This window comes from Pyxicephalus adspersus, chromosome 6, assembly GCF_032062135.1.
Source record: "Pyxicephalus adspersus chromosome 6, UCB_Pads_2.0, whole genome shotgun sequence".
Lineage (NCBI taxonomy): Eukaryota > Metazoa > Chordata > Amphibia > Anura > Pyxicephalidae > Pyxicephalus > Pyxicephalus adspersus.
This window is the reverse complement of record NC_092863.1, coordinates 4,116,081-4,141,848: the sequence shown is the minus strand read 5'-3', so window position 1 is coordinate 4,141,848 and position 25,768 is coordinate 4,116,081. Positions and strand designations below refer to the sequence as shown.

Here is a 25,768-nt window from a genome sequence, read left to right as displayed (position 1 = left end):
TTCACTTGTCTTCTCTCTTTTCTATATCCTTCTCTTTTCTCATCTCCTCCTATTCTCTTCTCATTTTTTCTTCTCTTCTTTCCACCTCTCTCCCCACTTTTTATCTTTTCTTTTACTTCTCTTCTCACTTTGAGCCTGATTTAATGAAGCTCACCAAGGCCAAGGGGTTATTAAGATAATGAAGTAATTTGCTATTTGGTACCAAATGTTTTCAATCCTGGACCAGATCCATTCCAGGTTTGTTGGATCACCCAGGTGAAGTAGGGCTGTAAATCATAGCTTGTACTGCTGCCGCCTGGACCTCTTCTTCATCTGGGAATTCATTACCACGTAGTACCTACTCTCCCATTGAGGAACCACATATCCACTCATCCAATCCTACTAGTCTGCAAACCTAAAATCTCTATGATCCCCCGAGGAAACCTTATGGCAAAACGCGTCTGAAAATGCACTCTATTGATCGTCTTTTTGTAATGTTTATATCTCATAATTTGTCATGCCTTCAGTTTGGTTGAGCTCTGTCTAGAATAATTTTTCAACCAATATGATTTTCAGTAAAATATGTTGTATATTGCCATAAAACCTTTTCTTCCTAGTTATAATTTTGCACCCAGGTTCACTGATGAAAGTGTATCTTCTCTAGCCTTGGTGAGGTTTAATAAATCAGGCCCTTTATCTCTCCTCTCTTCTCTTCTCTTCTCTCTTCTAATTCCTTCTCATTTTTTCTTTTTCCCTTTTTTGTTCTTTTCTCTCTATTGCTCTTTTCTCTTCTCTCCTTTGCTTTCCTTTTCTCTTTTTTTTTCTCTCCTCCTATTCACTTCTCGTTTTTTCTTTGTTTCTTTCTACCCCTCTCTTCACACTTCTTTTCTTTTTTTCTCATTTCTTTTTTTTTTACTTCTATTTTCTTTTCTCCTTTGCACTTCTCTTTTTTCTTACTCTTACATTTTTCTTTCTCTTTTCCCGTCACCTCTCTTTTTTTCTTCGCCTATTCTGTTTTTGTTTTTTCTTCTATTCTTTCCACCCCCTCTTCTTCAAACGTATTCTCTTTTTTTTCTTCCTTTACTTCTCTTTTACTTCCCATTTTCTCTTCTCTTGTAATCGCCTTTTCTTTTTTTCTACTCTCCTTTTTACCTTTCATCTCTTTCTCTTCTCTTTTTCTTTCTCATCCTCCTTTCTCTCACTCTCTCTTTTCAAGGGGTGTTTGGGAGACATCCCTGTAGAATCCCATGGGGAGCACATTAGTGTACATACTTTTAACATGCTGAGATTTTGGAGAGCACAATAGCCTTCATTTTCCTAGGTTCATTTGCAAGACTTTAAAAGAACCCTAGCATCCATTAGGGAGGGACAACCTGTTGGTCCAATTCAGCGTGGCAAAGACAATGGCACACACAAGCCATGTCACCCAAACTTGTGTCCTGTTTTTTTGCTTTAAATGCAGCCATCTGTGAACAAAGACAATGCAGCACAAACCATGACATTTAATGTAAATTCTGTGCCCTTCCTGTACCACTTTCACCTCCGCCATTATTTACAGGTACTGCTGGGAATAATTCAGCCCTGTAAACAGATGCTTACAAAGTTCAGTACAGTTTCAAAAAACCAGAAGGACATACAAGAGGTCAGCATGCCTCCTACTGAAATCAGAAAGGTTTCAGGGAAGAAAACACCTAATTAATAGAAATATGCACTGGGGATATGTTAGATCCAGAATTAGAGGATTATCTAGTGCTGTTGGTTTAACAAGCATGGGATTTAGCGGTGAATCATAGGGGGCCGTTTTACTGTAATCACATCAGCAAAGTGTTTTGTCTTCTTCGAATAAACTAACATTTACTGCAATGTTGCACATGAAGAGTGAAATGTGTGTATGCACAGTACAAGTTCTGTAGGTAAATGGATGAATAAGAAGCTCCCATATATAGCTTGTTTAGCAAAAGCTGAATATCAAGCAAATATGGAAAAACACAATTTTATCAAGTCATATATGAAATAGAGATTGGTCACTTCCCTTGATCCAGCCTGGGATGGGGTAGTAAAGGAGCAGCTGAATGCTGAAACAGTCATCTCTCTTCTCAAGGTGGTCTCTGCAGCTTATTTGCATGCTGCAAAGATGTAATTGGCTCAAATTCTTATATTTACCAGTGTGGGTGCCACCGTACAACAGATACCAGGGTGATGATATCAAGAAATATTGAATTATTATCATCTTTCTCATTTATATTATCTATTTTTTTAAATTAAAAAATATTCATTTGGTTTGATTAAATAGATTGATATAGATAATATAGACAGATGTAATAGAACTCCATATAAATGCATTGTAAACAACTCCAACATGTATTAATGCACCCTTGATGCTTTTGGGAAATTAAATTGCATGCCGGAGGCTTAACTACTTTTGCCGTTTCCACCGAGGACCATTTAGGAAATGCATTAATACAGACAGTGCAGGCATCTTAAATGTGTTTACTTGCTTTCTTAAAACATTAAACCCCAAGCAAATGTTTTAAATGAGACATTACATTAAAAGCTGATCTACCCTGTTTAAGAGAACCTGTCTGCTGGAAATGTAGATGTTGCTACATTGGACGACCAAGGGGCTGTAATACTCATTTCTACTGCATTGTAAATACATATATGGGAACTAGTTTACCTGCTGGAGGATTAATGATTCTGTTCTTCCAGTCCTGAGATTTACACAGCCCAGTCACCTTACTGCCTTTGCCCTGCAGCTGGATAGTCAAAGAGCAGAAGCAACCTAATAATTTCATCCATCTGCTCAATTTGCTTTTTCCTCCGATCAGCACATTCCTCACAGCACATGTGCCATCAACACACCTGATTGTAACCCAGCACTGTTCTTTTAGTACATTTGTGAGTCACATTGAAACAAGTATGTAGATTAGGAATTCACAGCTATCACTTAATTAATAATCTATTTTTTCCAGGTCAGTAACCCCAGGAATATTGATGTCTAAAGCTACGTACACGCTTCCAATTATTATCGTTGGTAAACGAACGACGAGCGATCTTGCACGATATCTGCGAACGATCGTATAGCACCGATCCTGTACATACAGATAACGACACGATCGTTCGTAGATATTGTACACACAATAGATGCGATCGTTTGAGCGATAGAGGAACTATGTGCACGACAGGAAGTGAACGAACGTTCGTTCATCACGCATGCTCAGACCATGGACGATCAATGAACGATCGTACACACGAACGATGGTCAACGATCGTCGTCCAATCCGATCCGCCGGTCCGGTCGTTCATTTCCAACGACTTTCCTCGTTCGTCGGCGTCGTTGGTTACTTTTTTACGAACGATTTTTGTCCAATCGATCGTTCGTCGTTCATTTTGAACGATAAAAATTGGAAGTGTGTACGCAGCTTAAGGCAGCTAACATTGCCAGATGTAGGTGAGTAATCGGTGTTTCCAATTTAAGATTTATGTAAGTAAAAACTTGCAATTAAATTGGTCTCATAAAGTGTATGTAAGGCAGAGAGTTTTAACTTTAAACATTACTAAAAAATATAAACTAATTGTAAGCATTGACAACTCCTAGCAATCCTTTCTCTGGTGAGGAGTCATCATTACCAGGAAGGATCACCTCAAATTGTAAATATTCACTTACTTTTATGTGTTGTTTCATTCATTGTTGGCCAGGCGAGTGATATTTTGCTTCCATTGGAAATGCTGATGAATAAACACCGGTCAGCCAAAACTTTAGAAGTGAATGACATGAAATGACATGATGATCTGGCACATTGGCACCTTTCATGGAGTGAGATGTTACTAGCAGCAACTGAACAGGAAATATGGGCAAATGGAAGTATGTGGGCAACTTTGACAAGGGTCCAATTGAGATGGCTGGACTGCTGGGACAGAGGATCTTTAAATTGACAGGTGTTCCTAGTATCCATTAACTAGTACTTACCAAAAATGGGTCCAAGGAAGCACAAGTGGTGAACAGGTACCCAAGGCTGATTGAGGCTAGTCCATATGGTCTAATCCTACAGAGCTACTGTGGCTTAAACTGGTGAAAAACTGGTGAATGATATCCATCAGGGAAAGGTACCAGAAGGCACAGGACATTGCAGCTTGTTGCGTATGATTGTGTAGCTGCAGACCAGTCACAGATCTGCAATTAGTTTTACTTAAAGTGGAACTGAAAAGCTATATAGAGAACATTTCTTATTGTTAACTTTGCCTATAGCAGTGCCTATTCTTGTATGTGAGCATGCCCAGGAACTCTTGTTCCTACATCCTCATAGCTGACTCCCCTACACCTAGGGTCTTTGATAAGTGACTTTGGTGTTGGGTCTATTTCTTACAGACCAAATGCCCCCCCCCCCACTTCCCCCTGGCAATTACATACTGCCACCCCAAGCTATCACAGCTGACACCCAAAACGTACCTGTGCTTTAGGAACTCCCAAACACACTACCAACAGTCTCAGACAGCCCCATCATAGGCATGCAAAGAGAAACTGGGGGGGCTGTCTAAAATCAAAGGCACATGTCTACTGTGCACAATATTCACCCAGTCCGGCCAGGTACAATTGTTATTCACTCATTAAACAATTATTTTAGGAACACCTGTACATACCTGCTTTATGTGACAACAATGCAATGTATACATTCATCCAGATACAGGACAGGAGCTTGAGTTATTGTTCACATCAAACATAGATTGGGGGGGATGTAAGTGTTACATGATTGTTGATACCATTTGGGTTGGTTTGAGTATTTCTGCAATTACCGATCCCCTAAGAAGTATGCAAAATACATCAAATCTTGAGACTACATCGGGTTCAATTTTTAACACCTGAGTACAGAAAGAGGAGGCTGCAGTGGGCACAAGATCCAAAACTGGATATTTAGCCTGGTCTGATATATTTTAATCTTTGCCTGGGTGAGAGTAAGCCAGTAACCAGATCTAAATCCAATGGAACCCTTAGGATATGGTAGAAGGGGAGGGTTCAAGCTGAGAAATTCACAGAAGTTGCATGTTGACATGGGCCAGAATCTCAAATGAATGTAGGTGGAGTGTAAAACTCATTTGTAAAGAACTGACATTGTTTCATAAACTAAGAATAGGTAGTCCCTTCCCAGTATTAACCCAGTATTCCTAATAGATTGAAAGAACAGTACAGTATTCCCGGTAAATTGAAAGAACAATGCCGTGTCATGCATTAAGTACAATACACAGCCCATCTTGATAAAAACAGTAACACATTTATTTGATAAAACCAAATCTCCAACATAATATGCTCATGAAAGTGACAGCAGTTTTGTGACTTTTTCTCCTATGTGGTTTGCAGTTTTTTGTGATCAGAAGGTTTAAGAAAGCATTAACATCTAGAAGTCAGCGTTTTATTATTTTTTTTAGTCCCTTTATTGTTCATGAAAATACCTTGAGGATTAAGGTACTTATCTCACAGTAAGTGGCATTTGCCTGTCACCTATCAGGAGCCGTTTGCAAAGCCCCGAGGCTCTCAACGATCCACGTTATATATATCTCAAATAAAGCAACAGAGCGTGTTTTCAAAACCCAAAGGTCAAGGCGTTGACCACGTATTAACCTTTAATATATATCAGTGACACCAAGAGGTAATCATAGATCATAGATCTTTTTTTTATATCTTTTTTTTTTCTTTTTTTAATTCTAGACTACAAATACTCACTAACGTGAACTAATGCATCTCTACAACTAGAACATTTTTTACTCTGTACATCTCAATGATAATTAATGCAGTTTTAATTGTCTTAAGGCATCAACTGATAAAATGTGTGCAATAGATAAATAAGATATTAAATTAAAAAATAAAACCTTCTCGGGCTAATAAAGTGATTCTTTATATATATATATATTTATATAAAAAAACATCCCCAGGTTTCTCTTAAAGTGCGTATGATCAGTCATGCTAATTAAAGTTGCGACGTGAGATTCAGCCTTCCTGTGGGGCAAGGTTGTTTTGCTGAGCCTAGCAAGATGGATGGCTTGGATGTCGGTTAAGCATTTTTTTATGTCTGTCATTGTAATGATCTATTTTACTATTTTACTTATTGTTGGAACATGCTGTTTATGGACTTCTTGAATAAACTTTTTGGACGATTCCATGAGCGTAAAAAGCATATTGGAGTTTAAAGGAGAAGGATCGCCTCCTAAAACCAAGGATGGTGCACCATACTTGTAGAGGCACCTTGATAATGTGGTTGCCACAAATGTTTTTTTTTGCTTCTTGCAACCTCTAAATCTGTTTATGACTATGAAATATGCTTTGAGTAAAGTCCCCTATTCCTTCAAGACTTGTGCTGATGAGTTTTTTGCTTTGCCATTTTTTATGAGCCTCTTAGGTGAACAGGCTTACGTAACACTTACACTTGAAGAGCTTTGGTAGAACTGACAAGATCCACTGCTAAAAAGTCCAATCTTTTCCAATCTAGAATATTATACAATGGCTGGACTTTTTTCCTTTAGGGTTTTATTATGAGCCTACGATAGGTCAGCAGCACCTTGTATTAACTGTCTGGACCCTTGGGTCTAATTCTTCTCTATTTTTCTATGTATTGGTAAGTACTGGTGCTACTTGTGTAAATGTCCCTTGATAGTGGTAAGTTACCACCATACATTGCAGAGTTTTATTATTAAACAGGTTTCAAATTAGGTCGCTTTTTACCAACTAGCAAAACTGACTAATGTAGTAAAAATTCCCTTTTGGCTCTTGTCCCACTTGTCGTGTTGTTGGGAGCCGCAGGCCTTATCTAGGCTAGACTTTCTAAGACTATGTTCACACTGCCCATAACACTGTGGTGAGTTTAACACTTCCACAAGCCGGGGAACCACTGCTTCTCAGGAGATGCTACATATGGCTTCTCCCGGAGGCAACTCCGTAGAGAATGATGAGGGCTGTAGTACAAGGACCACACTCTACTGCAAGCTGCCAACGGTGCAGAGACAAGCACTTTAAGAACCAGTGCTAGGTGCTTTCTGCCCTTTGATCCCAAAGCAGGACTCAACCTGACCTAAGGTGTTTCAAGGACTCAAGGAAAATTAGACTTTAGATTAAACCTAAGCTCCAGGCACAAAAAACTTTGATAAAAAAATGCCTTAACAACCAAGAATGGAAACACACTTTGTGGGAACACAATGCTTTTGGAATCTCAACTCCTACCTTGTAAAAGCAGCACAAGCACCATTACTGAGCTATACATAGAATACTCATTAAATCTCCCTGAACATAGGCAAAGACAAACAAATGCCTTCCATAGTCTTCTGTACATTGTTTTTTTCCAAGGATCATACCATCTAAATATACTGACTGCTGTAAAGTGGTGGATGGGTATTTAGAGCCTATTTAAGAATAATGCAATCCTGTTCTATCTGTGATGAGTTGCAAAGTCAGATTTCACTGGCAGAGGCGATGTAGCCCAATCTGCATTAGGGTGTTAGGTGCGATGGTAGAGGTATCAGGAGGTGCTATTCTATGGAAAAGTTGGCAACAAGGGTGATACCTTGAATTGATAGGATAATAAAAAGGGGGTTGGGTAGCACAAACAGCATAATATTTGCCATTTTTTACTGCTGTTTTTTCCCCATTGTTGAGATTTCTGCCCTTTATCCTGACAAAAAAAGTGCCGACATAACAGGTATTATGGGAAAGTCTAATAGGGACAACCTTAAAAACAGACAAAACCAGTTTCATATGTTATTCAAAATGAAAAAAGAAAGCTTTGGCTTGACATCTACCTAATTTGATCATTTAACTACTTCTCTGCATAACCAATGGGGCAAAGCTGGGAAATGAAGCAATGGGATTTCATATAACCCGTAGACCAAGGACAACACACTAAATAAATGAATGTAAGTTACAGGACCAAAATAACATTTCATATGCTGCTCAAAGCTTTTAGGTGTAGTTGGAGCTGATTACCAAATCACTTATCAACATGACAGAACTTGGTAATCAAGGCTCCACTCATAGTAATGAAGGCCATTTCATTTTTGGGGTCAAGGGTATCTCAAAGGTATCTCTGTAGTTGGAGCTGATGACCAAGTCACTCAACAACATGACAGAACCTGGTGATCAAAGTTCTTCTCATAATATTGAAGACCATATAATTTTGGGGGTCTAGAGTATCTCTATAAAGTATAATAATGGCTCTATTTCTCAGATTTTATCAGAATGGTATACTTCCCCTTTAAGTCATGACCAATTACTTAAAAGATTACATCACGACTCAGAGTGGAACATCCATTTAGTAACCATGACTGTGAAACTCAAAGGTATAAGGATCATTACAACCAACCAACATAGCTCATTGTTTTACATTATAAATGGTATCAAGCTTTTTGCTTTTGGCAGCTAAAGGCCAACTGTTGATTGAAGACTACAACACAAAAGTGACTAAATAAACCAAGTCCTTCTCAGAATAGGTCAATTCATGTTCCTCTTGTTTTGCCAAGTGGATTCCCCTTAAATTAAATCAGAAAAGCTTTTAGCTGCAACATTAGCATATAGATTTACTGTCTGATGGTTTCCAAATATAGCTTGAGACACACAAAATATTTATTTAATATTTTTTTTTCTTTGAAATGTCACTGAAAGTCGGCGACAGTGTAATCCAAATTCCAACACAAGATGCCGGTTAAGAGACAACCAATCCATCAATGACAAAAATGATCTTCGGGTTACAAAGGTGAGCGATTGTCCGATAGCCCACAGAGAGGCATCTTCACAGAGGGAACACCAAAAAACCAGAAAACGTAGAATATTGCCATCCGCCAACCAAGTTGCCCTTTTCAAGTTTTAAGTACACTTTGTCCTCCTTATCCAAGTAGAGAAGAACTCCGTTGGTTGCTGCCTCTCGAGTTACATCTTTATCACCGGCAAATGCCGAAATGACTGGTTTCCCATTCAGCATCAGATTAACCTAGTGGATAAAAATGGACCGGATAGTTATTGCTAAAGACATTTGGGGTTTAGACTTTACAAAATGAGACTCTGTTAATATACAACATTTATGTTAAAAAGTTGAACTCTTGGTGGTGCCTGAAGGCTCCATTATGTGTCTAAACCCAAAAACAAAAATGTATTGCATTGCAGCTTGATAGTTCCTAGATATTATTATTATTATATATTAATTGCATTTTTATTTTTTTTTTGTTTAGTAAGTTTTTTTTGCATGGTGACCTTGCCAGTAACACACTTCTTGTTCTAGGGTGACCAATCCTAGGATCACCAAAGGACAAGAAGTATGCCAGAATTACTGAAACCTTCTACCATCTGACATAAGGGGATTTTTCTGTAGTTAGTGGAAGACAACTGAAAAGAGCGGAATATTTTCACTGTAGCTAACTGAAGCTGCGCTAAATTATAAACACAATCACATTTTGAAGTCTTGGATACACCAGTAAACATCATCATCATACTTGATTTAAATGATCAGCCATTTCTTCCTGCTTGTTTTAATCAAGGTATGGTTTGCTTGGTGTACACACTGTTCCCATTTTCAATACTACATCCTTAGTGCCATATTCATTGCTACCTATCCTAATGGACATACTCTAACTCCCATGACCCTTCCAACCCTATGTAGGCAGCCAAAAACTTCATGGGAGTGACCACATGAAGAGTGCCCTGCCCATCCCTTGTTTTGCCACCGATTACGAGAAAAGATCATGTGATAACATTACTTTCCAAAATGTTTAAAATATCAAAAATGATAAGGAAAAAACATTAAAAACTTTATTTAAAGTATGTGAGAATTGTGAAGAGGTGTAACTACATCTGATGATCAGCTTTAACAGCAGCTTTGGAATCTTCTCTTGGCTTCTGTTGACCATATCAAATCCCATGACCTATTCTACACAGCTAATTAAACTTCTGCCTGAGTGTAAAATAATTAAATGATTCTTTGCATATAATCCATGCATGACATTCTTGGCTTAAGCTAACAATGAACAGCCTACCTGTATTCCGAAGGAACACAAAGCAGATAGCCATCTGCTCACTTTATTTCTGAGAGACCCCTTAAATGCATAATGACTGGTATCTCAAAAATTGAAAGAATCAAGAAACACTCTGCCTCGTTCAATGCAGTTTTGTTTAACAGACTTCATATTATGCTAATTTTCTTATAAAGAGAAATAGACTGGTAACCACCCCAAAATATCACACAACAAGTATCCTGATGTGTCCAAAACAACCATTCTCTTCCAGGGTTCTCCTGAACCCTAGGGTTCTTCCAGAACTTAGTAGGGGTTCCCTGACTTGTGGTTGGTTGACTATCTGTTTGATGGTATCTGATTAGTTCCAGGCCAATGCCACTCTTGGCAGTGCCGGCTAAAGCACACATTGTTTTACCTGTCTGTAAATGTGGCATTCTAACGACCATGGTAAGGAGTAGCATTCATTCCACAGACCACCAATGTAGGTGATAGTTAAGGAATTGGTTTAATCAGGGTTCTTGATACTGAAAAAAAACTTTTTAAGGGTTTCTTTGAGTTAAGATTTGGGAAAGACTGGTTTAAACCATCCATCCTGATAGTGTTAGGATGGGGGAGGGGGCAAATGGGGGTTATTAGGAAATCATGCTCTTATTTTTAGAATATATTTAAATTTTTAGATTAAGTTTTAAATCACTTATTCAGTTTAGGCTGATGAACTTTTTATTTAGATTGAAATCCCACCTATTATATGTATTTTGTAGTCAGCCTATATTCAGTCCAACCAAAATAGCTTGCGAAGACCAGAAGTGAGGCCAGCTTTGGGTAGATATAGCTGTATAAATGTAGATATATTGAAAGTAAAAATACCAATTGTACTATGGTAAGGTCATCCTTAATTAGAATAGAATCCACTAAATCTGACCTACATAGGCCGTGATATTGACACTTCCATTGGATAAGACAAACTGCTATTAGCTCTACCTACCAGTTTGGGATGGACATACGTGTTTGCAAAATTCATTGCACTCAACATGGAAAGCTAATGAAGGCAATTTTGTTGGTTTTCAAATGTACAATTAGCCCTTTACTAGGGGCTACCAAATCCATTTTACCTATCATTTTCTTCCATCAAGAACTTCCCCTTGTTAGCCTCATTATTTAAAATTTTGTTCACATAAAGAAAAAAAACAGCACAAACAGTTAATAAAATGTTTTAGGCTACCACAGATCAACTACACAAAAATGCAAGAACCTATAAAAGAGACAAAAGAACAATAAATTACCCTAAATGAATCTGAAAAAAAAAGAAAAGATGTTGCTCAAGCAAGATCCTTTTCAGTGAATGAATGATGAGTCAATCCCAGGCAGGTTATGATCATTCCTGTGATTCCTGCAGCCATGGGAAGACCATCGGACACAGGCTTGCAGATACAGCAGCACCAAATTACCAATCTTTCATCCATGTTCTGGTCATCATGTCCCTTGTGTGGTCATTCTTTAAACAGTCAATGAAGGTTAGGAGACCTCATCTTGGCCTTATAAATGGAGGTCTGAACAGGACTGAACATTTGTTTGCCTATCCAATAATAATTTGTCTCCTTTTAGAACTTTCTTTTAATTTTCATTCAGGGGAGTGGGGGGCTAAATATAAAAAGCACTTTTCAGTAGATATTAGCTAAGAATATTTCAGTAAATATCAGTAGGCATCAACCCATAGGACTGCTATAGCCACACCACTCACTATAATGTTATATCACAGTCTCCATAGAAGCCTTACTGCTCCATGACCGTAAAATGTTCCCATTAACTTCATCGTCTCTTTCCAACTTTCTCTAAATAATTATGGCCCAATAAAGGATGCAGTAACACTTCACATAACCCGTGATATTAATTTTTTTTTCCAATTTGCATAAGGAATATAGAATATAAAAGCAAGTAACTGCAGCGTCAAATTGATTCAGGACTTCAGTGAGGTGTTAAAGGGGTCAGATGCAAAAGACCTACATTATCTGAGACCTACATACTAGAGTAAAGAAGAAGTTCTACTGAATCATAATATCCCAGAAATTTATATTGGACATCTGGAAATAAAGCTCAGTAATATATATGGGGATGTATAGTGGGGGACCTGCAGACACCTCCAGGTAATAATGGGAATTACACCAATCACTAAAATGTACCTGCACCTACTAAAGAACATGCGCCACTTTACACTTTGATCATCAAAATGAAAGTGTATGTCTGGCAAAAGAAAAAACTATTTTTGCAGTGCATGCAAGTTTTTCCATGCTTTGTCTCTTTAGAAATACTGCAAGTACACTTCTTGTAGTGATCTGACAACACAGTTTTGTTGCATGGAAATCTTAAGGACCAATTCAGACCAGCAGTAAGCTGCAACATTTGTCTGCAGTCCCCAAAGATCCCAATCAAGGAATAAGAGCGTTTGGGAACCATTTCATTAATGCAGAATGCCGCATGGTTCCCAACGATTGAAAATTTGGTGTTGGCTGTGTGGTTGCTATTTTGGCTGTTCCAAATATGGTTGTCTGTGGTGCAGTTTGGCGCTTCTGGGTCCGCAACAGCACTTTGCTGTGTACCCAGGAGCAACCAACTATGAAATTTTGCCCTACAGGTGTGAAAGGGCCCTCAGTAATACTGTCTGCCCTGTGCAGATCATGCCTCACATTTCATTATTTCTCCCAGCCCGCTGGTATTTTCAGAAAGATTAGCAAGGCCTTCTTATTTTCTGAATCTAATAGCGTAGCTCTTCAGTGGACTCAGTTTTAATGAGCACAGGTTTAAAATACTCATTACATGTTTGTAAACTAATATTGTGCAGTATGTAATTTAAAAATTGTTTTTTTAATCTTTTTATACAATGTATTCTCTACTACTTATCAAGCTGTAATGATATATTGTATGCAAGCCTTAAAGTGGTACTTCAGTTGAGAGTTTGCTTTTTTTTGTTGGATTTAGCAAATGAAATGTAATTCGGCCAGGGCTTTTAGTTTTGTTTAGTGAGATTTGGAGCTGTCACTACAGTTTTGCTCTGTGTTCTCCTTTCTAGAGGCTGTGATATGGGGACATGAGGAAGCAATGCCATGCCTCTACCAAGATGGCGACCTCCACACATAAATTTAGTGCAGAACAAAGCAGGGTAAGCTTGCAATGGGGCCCACAAAACAGCAGACGCAAGGAAACCACAGATCTCCCAGTGGTTTTAGGGAAATACTGGTGACTATTCTTTACCCTTTACTTGTTTTTTTTCGGGCAAAATTCTGTTCAGAGACATAGGGCCTTCTCCCTGGGTCTTCATGATCCATAAAATCTGTCCACATCCTACCTGCCCCACCTGTGCCCCCAATTCACTTAACTTGTTCTTTAAATCCAGAGGCTTTCCAAAAAGGACTCTTTTTTGGGGTTAAAATTTACCCTGATCAATCTAGGGTATTTAGGGAGAAAAGTGAAAAATAATGGAGACAGTGTTGATTAAAGACAAAACTAATTCAACTTCACATTTTCTCTGATATAAAACAGAGGAGGAATACTTCTAACCTTTAAATAACCACGCACGGAAGTAGACGGAGATGCAGCGGAATTCTTTTTTTTTGTTAAGATGAAAAGGCTGCAATTGAAAATGTAATTATGTTTGTGAACACTTATAAAGTACTTCTATGCACCCAATACATTGTGATTCAAAAGAACTCTCATTAAAAAAAAAGAAAAAGGAAAGCGGAAATTGAGCAGATAGTATCGCACCTTTGTTATTCCTGCTGATTTAGGTGTCAAATTCCCAATATAAAACAAATAGCTCCTCTAGACTTTTTATTCCTGGAATCTTACAGAGATTGTTTTTCTTTTTTAGGATATGGTGACCATGAGGCGTAAGTCAACCCACTGAAGGCCCTAATGGAGAGAATGTCCATTTTCTGCCCCTTTAAAGCTCAACTCCAGGATAATCAAGGATTTTCCTAATATAAGGTTTGTGTATTCTTACTTATATCTTATATACTTATATATAACTTATATCTTGCTTTGGGTGTTCCAGATTAGAATGGTAGCCATACCCTTCATCAATGGTGTCTTCATACCGGCTTGTATTGCAGAGAAGAAAAGGGAGTCTAACCAGTCCTATTAGCTCAGAGCCCATGGGACAGTCATAGTTAGATCCCCTGCACAACTGCTGTAACATATTCGCTGTTTAATGAAATGGAGAATAATACAATATCTATCTGACTGCAAATCTTTTTCTACAAATAGTTCTTTGGGGCTTTAATTACTATGCAGCTTCTTACTCCATAAATTCTGATGCATTATGGATGCCAGTTTGGGAGATACTACTCAAAGCTGATACCCGGTGGCTCACGCATTTCATTATTACTAATGATTGGATGAGATAAATCACATGAGAAACAAAGGATGTTAAAATGGAAATACAATTAGCTTTGAAAAATTATATTGTACCTATGAAATGCTCTACTTCATAGCAATTATTCGGATTTAACATTTCATTTTGGCTGGCAGAATATTGATGGATGATTTTTAATAAGTTCCATATTAGCTATTTGAGTTATCCAGGAAACCTAACCTGACAATGCCATACGACCTCTCCTGCATCGCATGTAGACACAAAGGGCCTGATTTATTAAAGCTCTCCAAGGCTAGAGAGAATACACTTTCACCAGTGAAACTGGGTGATCCAGCAAATCTGGAATGGATCTTGTACAGAATTGTAAACATTTGCTAACAAATAGCAAATTACTTTTAGGAAGTCCATGCCAGATTTGCTGGATCACCCAGCTTCACTAATGAATATGTATTCTCTCCAGTCCTGGAGAGCTTTAGTAAATCACGCCCAAAAGGTCTGATTGCTGGGGATTACTGGGGAAGATAAACTATCATGTGGAAACTGGGGTTATATAACAAACTTGGAATGGATCTTGTCTGGACTTTATTTCATGGATTCCCGAAAAATTTTGAGAAAGGCTGCAGTAGAAACTACTCCAAAATGCCAAGAAGGTCACCAAGAGTAAATGATAGATATCATAGGAAGAAGATCACACTTTTGAAGACCCCAAAGGACTGGGGTGATTAGACCCAGCAAACACCACGATTCCCTGCAATATCACTTAACTATAGGCTGACACTTTTAAACAAAGCTCATTCACTTTCCGCGTATGAGGCACCAAAAATAAGCCTGCAAGGTTAATGGACTCATTAAAAATTCACAAGCCCCATAAACATAGTTATTAATAAAAATAGCACAGGATAATTACGGATGGGTCACACCTTTCTGCTGTAGCCTCGCTGCACACTCAGAACAAAGTATAGTCATGCTATGATGCCACTAATTTACACTACAAAGGGATAAAACCCGGACTATATTAGCATCCTGTTTATTGGGGCTGCAGGAGCTGTAATGTTCTCATTAATATGATTATAAAAGCTTTTTGCATGAGTTGTGTACTGCGACACAGACAGCTGGATTTTCCAAAGAATGTAAATAGCAATGAGCGAAATTGTTAAAGGTCAATTCCAGGCAACTATTAACGCTTAATGAACCGCCAAGAAATCAAAAAGTTTATTCAATTGGTAAAGTTAAACTTCATGATCAAATTCATTTTCAAGCTAGATTTTAGATGCCGTTTTTACTCACCTAAAGTAACATGTCACGGAGTCTTCTCTATTCTATTTATTAGAGATGGGATCCTTCTTCAGGTGTCCTCAGCACAAAATTTAGAGAGCACTTTGGCTGATGACACAGGGGAATATTATCTTAGCATGGACACAGTCACTGAATGAGCTCATGGAAACTTTCCTTTGTACTTATTCTGGAAGGGGAAACTGGGAAAGCTGATGAGCAGATCTCACCAGCAGTATAAGGATCCACTGAGTGATTTTAATCCATCTTTATCCACTTATGATTGCACCTTATCTAGTCTTTTTATACACACAACCCATGTCAAATCTTTTAGACCTAATCATAAATTCCTTCTTTTCTTGATACTGTTAATACAACTCTGTCCAGTGTTTAAGATTTGACTCTCTTTGGTCCGGTTTCTGTAGATAACATTATATCTGATTCCTGCCTGTTAATATTTATTTTTTTGTCCAAACTGATTTAAGTTCCTATGAAACACAATAAATCTGGTAAGGACTCTCCTGAAAAAATCAGAGCACCTCCAACCTAGGGGACCATTCATGAAATAGACAAGTGCAAAGCACCTCTAAGAACTCCCAAACCAAAATGGCCAAACGTATGAAAACATCTTTTTGTTTGTAACATCAAAGCAAAAATGGGACAATTTATTAAAGCTCTCCAAGATTGCAGAGGTGAGACTATCATGTGAGAACCTGGGTAATCCAGAAAACCTTGAGGAGATTTCTTAAAATATAATTTGTTATTAGTTGCCCAATCTTTTTAATCCTGGACCAGATGTTTGCTGGAGATCCATCCTCCTTTTGTGTCCACTGGCATAGGGACAAGAAAGAACAGCTATTGACAAAATTGGGGTTGAAAGTAAATCTTAACTGGGAACACTTGTTCTTGGGAAGGGAAACCTCCTTACCTAGGAAGGATGGCCACTCACTTCTTGTTGGGTTTTCAAAGCAGTAGGTGAACCAAAATCTTCCCGGGAGGACAATGACAAGCAGACCTTTCATTGAGTGATAACGTAAGCTGCCATTGGTGGCTAGGTCCACTTTAAACCTACTTTTTCCAAAATTTTTAACAAATATAATGCCAACTCTAATTAAATAATAGGATGGTAATTATACCTTCTGGACATTTTAGGTTACCATATGTAGGAAATACTGCTTACCTGTATTGTTTGGCTTTGGTAAACCTTAATGACATGAAAGTTGAAGCTATAGATCCCTTTTCTCGGGGCCACGAACACCGATTCCAAAGTGAAAAAATTTCCCACGTTTACTAAGATCTGTAAGACATAAAAACAACCAAATGAGAGATAAACAAACAAAGGTAGAATTGTGGCTGAAAGATAAAACAACTATGACCATTTTGGGCCTAAAACCCCCTTTCAGGGATTGAGTTTGGGTGATTCTGATAAAAAAGGAACCCATGACACCAAAGCATATAAGCACATTATGGACCTGATTTATTAAAGATCTCCAAGGCTGGAGTGAATTCACTTTCATCAGTGAAGCTGGGTGATCCAGCAAACTTTAAATAGATCTGATTCAGGATTCAAAACATTTGCTAACAAATAGCAAATGACTTTGAAGAAATCCATTCCAGATTTTCGGCATCACCCAGCTTCACTGATGGAAGTGTATCCTTTCCAGCCTAAATCAGGCCCTAAGTCATTGTGCACATCTATCTTCCTTGTAACAGTTTGGAAAGGTTCCTTTTCTGTTACCATCAGTTCCCATTGGTTTGACCAAATTTGTGGATGAACTTGAGTTGTCTAGACAGAACCTCAACTTCAACCCTCAAATAATTGCATTCCAGGTTTTCCTGCCCAAGCTAAGTACCCAATCTCACCTGTAACTATCCCCTTTAACGTGAACTGGCATATAACACCACAGATGTTTTGGAAAGACTTTCCAGTAGATTGGGGGCTTTTAGGAAATTGGTAATTGTTTGGAAGGACATTGTTGGACCAGTTTTGTGGGTGTAGTTCAGTTGCTAACACAGAGTTATGACCTCAACCCTACTAAACACCTTTATTTAATATGGAATGCCGATTACATTCCACATATCCTTGTCAGTACCCAACCTCACCTTTCCATATCAACCCCATTTGGATGCACTGGCACATAATATCATAAACACAAGCCTATATGGTGAAGTAGAGGCCACCAAATCTTCAAAGCGGGGGCCAAATCCATATTTTGGCCATGGTCTAGGAATGGAAAATGCTGCAATTATATATAGGAGTGATAATCAAGCCTCCACAAAAAATGAGTTATATATTACCAGAAAATGTCCACAACAAGCATTTTGCTGATAATCTTAATTATATGACTGTATGAGTATGTAATACATCAATCTTGGAATATTTGCCTCAATAAGCACTTTTCAACACACTTGTGTGCTTGGTAATTATAATGCTATATTGCTAATAATAGTATGCGAACTGTATCAGTAATCCATCCTATAGTAAGCCACAGAGTAGACATGGGTTTTCAACCTTTTTAACATGGGGGAACCCTTGAAATAACTTTCAGGTCTTCATGGAGCCCCTTTTATATTTACTATATCCACAGCTCACAGTATATTAGTGTGGTGGTCACTGTGAAGAAAGTCTTCCAAAAATGTCTTGCCAAAAGTAGTCCCTAAAACTAACCTGAGAGGCACAATTAGTCATTGCTCAAGGAACTTCTAGCAACCTCTGGAGGAACCCTGGTTGAGGACCTGTTGCTGCCTAGTTGCACATTTTTGCACCAGTAATTTTAAAATGATCAGTACATAACTGATATATGAGTGGGTCCTGTTGGATGAATTATGGCACCTTGTATCTTTCATGCACTTTGTCAGTGAAGTATCTTCTTTAAGGTCTTGCAGCAAAAGATGTCCTAATGCATTTAATGTAATGTATAATAAATGAAAAGTTTATTAGGGGAATCAGGACCTTCCTGTAAAAGCTGCAATAGATGAGTGGAGATTGATGTCCACTAAGTTCAAGTTCCATCGTTAAGTGGGTTCAACCCAACTTTCATGAACATGTGCAGAAATGCAAGAATGTCCACTATGTTTATAAAGGTGTCATGGTCAAGAGTCCATAAACCGTTGGACATGTACTTTAATATGATAGATACATTCAAGTATAAGGAAGAAAAAAGAAAAATAAAGTGCAAAATCCCTCAGCGACCAATAGGAACCGTTTGCAGTGCGGCCAGCCAGTAAAAGATGACTTCCAATGGGTTTCAACAGACTACTGCACTTTGATCCCAATAAATGCATTCAAATCTCGACTTCCACAGTATTGTATTTTATCTCAACGAGCAATGCATACATCTTCCCAGACAGAGCATGAAGGCAAATGCATTAAAATTGCCTATAATTTTCAGAGCCTGCAAGGGATAAATATGTACATCTTATACAGATGCACGGCCACTGTCTCTCGGAAATGATGCTGCGCTGTTGTCTCTCAAGCTTTTTGCAATGCAGCATATTTAGGTGTAATTAGAGTAGAATAGAACCAATTCCCTTTGGAATGACCGTAGTTGAAATTCTGGAGTTCGCTGAATCCAGTTCATTAATTATATTTCAGTTACACTGTCGGAGTGCAAATAAAAAACAGTTTGTTCTTCTATTCTATTCCTTTCTGTAAATTTAAAACAGCCCAATAAAAAAAGATATATTATACAAATACCATAAATTGTGTTTCTATTAAAGCTTACACCATACCTTGGCTTTACTGACTGCATCCAGTTAATTGTTGTATTTCTGAAAACTATAGAGGGTTATGCTATATGTTGGTGGCATTATCATAAAATAAATGGATGATACTGAATAATATGAAGGCAGAATAAAACACAAGTAACTCTTTATTTAATAAAGTAGTACATTTATTTTAAATATAATGATTATAATAAGGCAAAAGTGGATAGCATTAGCAAAGAATTACAATGTGTCTAGCTGTAAGGTTAATCAGATGGAAAATTCCGGTCCATTAATTTCTGCATTCCTAACTAAGAGAGGTGTCCTGCTGCCAGTGCAACCTAATACAATAATAATGTATTGAGAATTGAATGTTCTTTGGAAGAAAGTGTGCACTTGTGTGTGCGTGGGGATGTAGGTTTGGGGCTGTGTTAAGGACATTAGATTGCAAGCTCTTCTGGTGAAGCAACAAGATTAAACATTGTTTAAACAGAGTAACTTAACATTTTCTGTAAAACCTTGCAGAATATATCATAGAATATAAATGTGCAACTTAACTAAATAAAATGTATGTATGCACCCAAGTCAGACTGATGTTTTCTAGACAGGAATACCTAATTTTGCTGCATGGGTTACAATCTGCAATAAACACAGGTGGGTGCATTAAAAAGATCTGATCACCCAAATATTTTGTTATGGGTATGTTTATTCTCTTATTGGCCTTCCTGTTTTTCATGTTCAAGATAAAAGATGATAAATGGAAATTGTAGCATGAGACACCTTTATATAAAGTACTCAGGAGGCAATGCTGGGAGGTCAGCTGCCATAATCTCTCCCAAGTCCTTCTCAAGAGTCACAAAATCAGTCACAAAAAACTGCATTGTTAATTTTAGTGGAATGAGACCTTAATGAGAATGTCAGATGGTTTCTGATTGCTAATTGATTGCAATTGTTCTAAATTTGTTCTATGCTATGAAATCCTGACCAGCAGATGAGGGAGGTCCTGAAACAAACTTTGGGCCTGGTAACATAGTTTGGGATCAAAAAAATTCAACTATTAATACCATACACCACCAACCGAAACAACCGCTAGTAGGCTAAGTGAATCTGCACTGTACTGTTCTGTAGTCAAACTTATTTATGTACACTATAATTGTATCATTACCGCCCCTCTGGGCCTTCATTCTGTACCCCAGCCTATGCTATAATAATACAAATCATGAAAGACAAGCAAAGGTCCGTCTCTAAGAAAAATATTCAACCCCCCTAGGATCAGATTTTATTGAAACTCAGATGCCCAGGCCATATTGTGCTGCATCAGTTTAATTATCTACAACTCTATGACTAATATGCCAGTTCTGCTGAGAACTAGAAACATGTACAAGCGTGCATTCCTAGTTTTCTGCAGCAACATTGATGGAGGTTTTTCCCCACACAGGGCATCCCATAGGCCTATTGCACCACAGGTCAAAGTGAAAACTAAGGGGATTAGGCAGCAAAACATTACAGGGTGCTGATCTGAACAGCAGAACCTCCAGACAGAGAGCCATATTAAGTCTTTATGTTTTTACACACTGATTCATTGCTTCTGCATGTTCACTGGGTGGCCAAATCAAAGGCATCATTAAATTAGGATCGCAAAGACTAGAAGAGAGGCGTACAAAGCTGATTTGGAGAAAACGCTCATTGTGAGACACTACAACGCTTGCTAGTTGTGTTTGCATTCCCGCAGAGTAAGTATACAGTAGGAAACACATCCTGCTGTGTCCCCACCAATAAATCACGATACACGCTTTCTTCACGTTCACAAAATTAAATAACACTGACGGCAGGGAATTAATTAATGACTTCATTTACTTTAGACATCTCTTTTTTATATGGCTTTGCTCTTTTGCAGCTGTAAGCAAACTGAAAAGCCAGGAGTCACTCAAGTCAGCAATTTTTCAGTCCAAGCTAATTCCATCCGTAGACTCCTTGGTTTTATAACGCTGACCTTCCATACAATCATTTTATTCCAATGACCAAAATAATTTCTGGAAGCAACACAATATCCATTCACCTGCCTGATCACTTACAGCTGCAAAAAGCCATGGGCTTAAAGGCAATTAGAATTTTCTAAACTGTCCAATTATTTTTATCATCGTTTTGATCTCAAAATTTATAAAGATGACGGCGATCAGAATTACTGGAGGAAAGATCAGTAACCTCCAGATCATATTAGAATATTAAAATTGATCTTGTGGCAACCACTTGGGTCATAACATGTATGGCTCATGATACGACTGCACTAAGACAGATCTAATAAGCAACATAAAAGAGAAGATCGCTGTAGCTTGTTAGCAATTGACAGTTACAGCAAATTGTAGGGTTGAAGTGACACCAATAATTGGCTAACAAGTCCAATAAAATGGCAAGTTTTAGAAATACATTGTCTTTATGACAGACACAAAATGAAGGACTTTCAGTCATTATAGTATGTATTCCTCATTATAGATCAGCAATTCTCAACCTTTTTATCCCAGAGGAACAATTGAAATAATTTTTAGGTTTTAGGGGAACCCTTGGAAAAAGTAAGAGCTGGAGGTCAGTGAACAGAATGCCACTTCCATTAGTGGTCATTGAGTAAACCGAGTGGTGATTGATGATTCCACCATTACAGACAGCTAAAAGATCATTGACGTCTGAACTGGCAGGCAAAATCTGACAAAATCAATTAGTAACAGCACAGGAAAACCTCAACAACCTTTACAGCAGCCTTTTCTTGACCTCTTGACATGGGGGAACCCCTAAAATAATTTTAAGCTTCCAAAGAACCCTTCCTATAATTTCTAAAACTATGGCTGACAGTACATTGTGGTCAGTGGAAAAAATGCTTCTTACATTGCTGCTCATGGAAACAATGCCACCCTTAAAGATAATCGCCAAAAAGATCATTTGTGCCAGTGGTAATTAACCTGAAAGGTCCAAATTGGTCAAAGCTCAAGAAACACCTGCAACTTCTGGAGGAACCCTGGATGAGAAACACTGGACTAGAGGAACCTTAGAGATCCACAGAACCTTGGCTGAGAATGCCTGCCCTCCGTCTTTAAAACATAACCCATGGGATGTTTGGACTTTTTCTCCTAACCTGCTGCAGTAGTCTTTTCAATGTCCATGTAAAAGAGAAAGAAATTGGAGACATTCTAGCATTCCAAAGAAGCATAAAATCAGATCCTGTATTCTGCATGTGTAGCTCCACCTCTGATATATTACCTTTTGATAAGCAATTGATATCCTTGCTTACATTTGTTACATTGCAATATATGCTGAGATATGATATTAATATTACAGATAGGGGACAATGATCCGAATGTTAATGTTAGGTCTATCATCACAGTAGGTCTGTTTTTGTTCAGCTGCCATTTAAATTAATGATATCAAACCTTTGAGAACTATCTTCCACCAGTCTTTAAAAGGAACTGATGTTAAATTAAACAAAACCAATTAAATTAAACGTGTTTAAATCATTATTAATTGTAATGGTAATAATAAAAAGTGGGAAAAAACTCAGAAGATATTTAAAGTGTACAGGGATTTGCTGGTCTTGTAAACCGGATTCAAAATCGATCTGGTAATATGTTCTAAAACTTATCACTGCGGATCCATTGCATGCTGACACAGCGAAAGGTATGACAGCGAACGCCAAAGTGTAGCATCATCCCTTGGCATGTTTACCTGTGCTTTATTACTGCAAACATGAATATAGCTTATGAAATATTTATAAGATGCATTGCTTTAAGTTTAAAAGTCTTCGGGTGCTAGGAAGTGAGAGCTAAATGGAGAGTTGTAGCACTTGGGTGTCCTTGCTGCAGTGCAATGGAATTTCAGCACTTAACATTGCAGTCTAGGAATTGTAACACATCAATAGCACCTGTTGACTCCAATGGCACTTAGAAGCAATAAATCTGTACAACAGGATCTGTATAGACAGTATAAAAACAGCAAAAAAATCTCCCACTAATGGTTAAAAAAAAATAAAGATTGTCCATTATTCCTCTGCACACTGCTATGTGCTATGCTTCCAGTAGAAATCTGCATAAAATCAGCTTTTTCTTTTTTTTTATATATATTGCAGTATTTTTTCAACCAGAACAACTGCATCTAAGTCATCATTCTCTGGCCATTTCTTATTCAATCAGCAAACACTTAAAGACACTTACTGTACTTTAATGGTCCTCCAGCATCAATAAACTAAATTGTACATATTGCAATACGTTTACCACGGTCAGCTGCATCCAAGCGATCATTTCTAGTCATTACCATTATTAATAAATACTTATATGCACCTAAAATATTTTAGCAGTGAGATAGCATCAACATGGGGTAAACTAGTTTCAAATAATGAAAAAAAATGTTTAAGCTGGTCAACTGAATCCATGTGATGCATTTCTGGTGAAAATGGAACATGCAGGCATATGGAATATCTTAGTGGTTATAGCGGTTACAATAATTGTGAATATTGGTTGGAACTGGTTTTTAAACTTATGTATATGTTGCAATGAATGTTCATTCATCATAGTGGTGCTTCTCTGACCAGTCCATACTCATCCCCGAAAAGTGACAATTTTTACACACACCTGTACTATGTGTACTTTAGTGGTCATATAGCACCAATATTTTAAAAAGTCATGATTTATATTAGTGGCGAATTCTGTCTTTTTATGGAAAAATGTAGCTAGCATCACTTAGTAGACATGCCAATGTGGGCTAAACTTATTGCATACATTGCAATGGGTGTTCAAGCTTGCCAATGTCATCCAAGTGATCCATCTTGGACCATTCTTTATTGCTTTACATGCATATGGCTACTTTATTAGATATATAGAGTGAATATAAAGTCAAATGCCACAGCTGGAGGGGATCCTAAAATATACTCTGCAACAGAAGTGCAAAATGAATGTCCATGGTCAGACCCTCATTCACAATATATTGAATATAGATATTAGGAATAGGATGCACAGGTGTCTTTACCTGATCGAAATAGATGATTCTGGTTTTGTTGCTCATCTCAGAAGGTTCATGGTTGGTACTCCTCACAGCTGAGAAGGCAACCTTGGAGTTGGCTGCCCTGACAGATATCCCAAGGGGGGAAGAGGACGATCCTTTAGAGTCAGTGGCCGGGTTGGAGTCGCACACCACCAGACATTTGCCCTCCAGGACGATGGGCTCGGTGTCATTTTGGGCTAGACAAGGTGTTGAGTTGATGAGCAGAGCGCACCATAGTGGGATCAGCACCTTGGACAGCTCCGCATAGGAGCGCACAGCTTTCAGCACCACCATGGTTAGCTTTGTCTCCTCAACCCTGCAAAATAGGAAAAAAAGATTCACTTATCCAAAAAAAAAATATGTTACCCCCCTGCCTCCAAAAAAAAAGTCTTCCTGGCTTTATTTGGTCCCGTCCTCTTCCAAAAAACGCACAAGTCTCCTTAATCCTGGATCCTTACCCCCCAAACTCTGCATCCAAAAAGGCACCAAAAAAAGTGAATTATTGATGAGAAGGCTCCTGCAGCAAGAGCAGCACAATGCTAGGCGATGCCATGGCTCTGTGCCCCTCTATCACATCATCCTGAGCCGGAGTGTGCATGGAGATGTGTATTGATTCCAGAGCTAGCCTGTGTGCTGCCAGCAGCTCCTGTGCTGCTTTCATGGCAATGCCTGCTCCATGCTGCAATTCCCCAAAGCCTTCTAATAGACTCAGCCCTCTCCTGTCTATACAGCCATAGGGTGGGGGGAGGGAGGCTTCCTGTCTGATTTATTCCTTTAGGACTCATGGCTGCACTTTAACAACTTTAAAACTCATTTGGAGGGGTTTATAACAAAGACAGCATGCAAGGGGCAATTATTATGGGGAAAGGGCAGGAAACAATAGCATGTAAATGTGAGAGAGCTACAGGTTACTGCACCTGACACAACTGTACACCTTCCTTATGTCTTTATTATTTATTATCCCTGACAGATCCCTATTTCATCTCATAGTCCCCCCATCCCCCCCTTCTCTCCTTTCCCCTTACCCAACTCTCTATCTTTTACTCACCCCCCCTCTCTCTCCCCCTTTCTCTCTCCCCCTCTATCTCTCCCTCTCCCTCTCTCTCTCTCTCTCTCTCTCTCTCCACCTCTTTCTCTCTCCCCCCTCTCTCTCTCCTGTCTCACTATATCTTTCTTCTCCCTACATTTAATCTACCCCCCTTAATATTCTACACTCTCTTTCTCTCTCCTCTTATCTTCCCCCTCTGTCTCCTCTTCTATCCTTCAATATTCTATCTATCTCTTACCTATCTTCTCCCTCCATTTCCTCTTCTCTCTTTTCCTCCTCTCTCTATTCTCTCTCTTTCTGTCTCTCCCCAATTCTCTCTCCATTTCCCCTGCTTTCTTCCCATCTCCATTTGTTGGTAAAATAATATGTGAGCATTCAGTAAC

At 38.3% G+C, this 25,768-nt stretch overlaps 1 protein-coding gene across 1 annotated transcript; it reads right to left on the bottom strand.

Annotated features, from left to right (window-relative positions):
- Positions 1–5,229: 5,229 nt before the first annotated feature.
- Positions 5,230–25,011, bottom strand: CBLN4 (cerebellin 4 precursor). The gene is made up of 3 exons (XM_072414175.1): positions 24,323–25,011; positions 16,788–16,904; positions 5,230–8,948 (listed from the first exon to the last, which is right to left on the bottom strand). Exons 1-3 carry the CDS (start codon positions 24,629–24,631, stop codon positions 8,751–8,753), a joined length of 624 nt encoding a protein of 207 aa, XP_072270276.1. The 5' UTR covers positions 24,632–25,011; the 3' UTR covers positions 5,230–8,750.
- Between the last annotated feature and the right edge of the window lie 757 nt (positions 25,012–25,768).

Bases quoted from the DNA above. Each gene is read 5' to 3' on its own strand.
- CBLN4 (XM_072414175.1), bottom strand. From the start codon at position 24,631: ATGGTGGTGCTGAAAGCTGTGCGCTCCTATGCGGAGCTGTCCAAGGTG. The intron at 16,905-24,322 runs GTAAAGACACCT...TATGTCTTACAG, and splicing joins GAATCATCTATTTCGATCAG to ATCTTAGTAAACGTGGGAAA. The intron at 8,949-16,787 runs GTAAGCAGTATT...TTTATCCACTAG, and splicing joins ACCAAAGCCAAACAATACAG to GTTAATCTGATGCTGAATGG.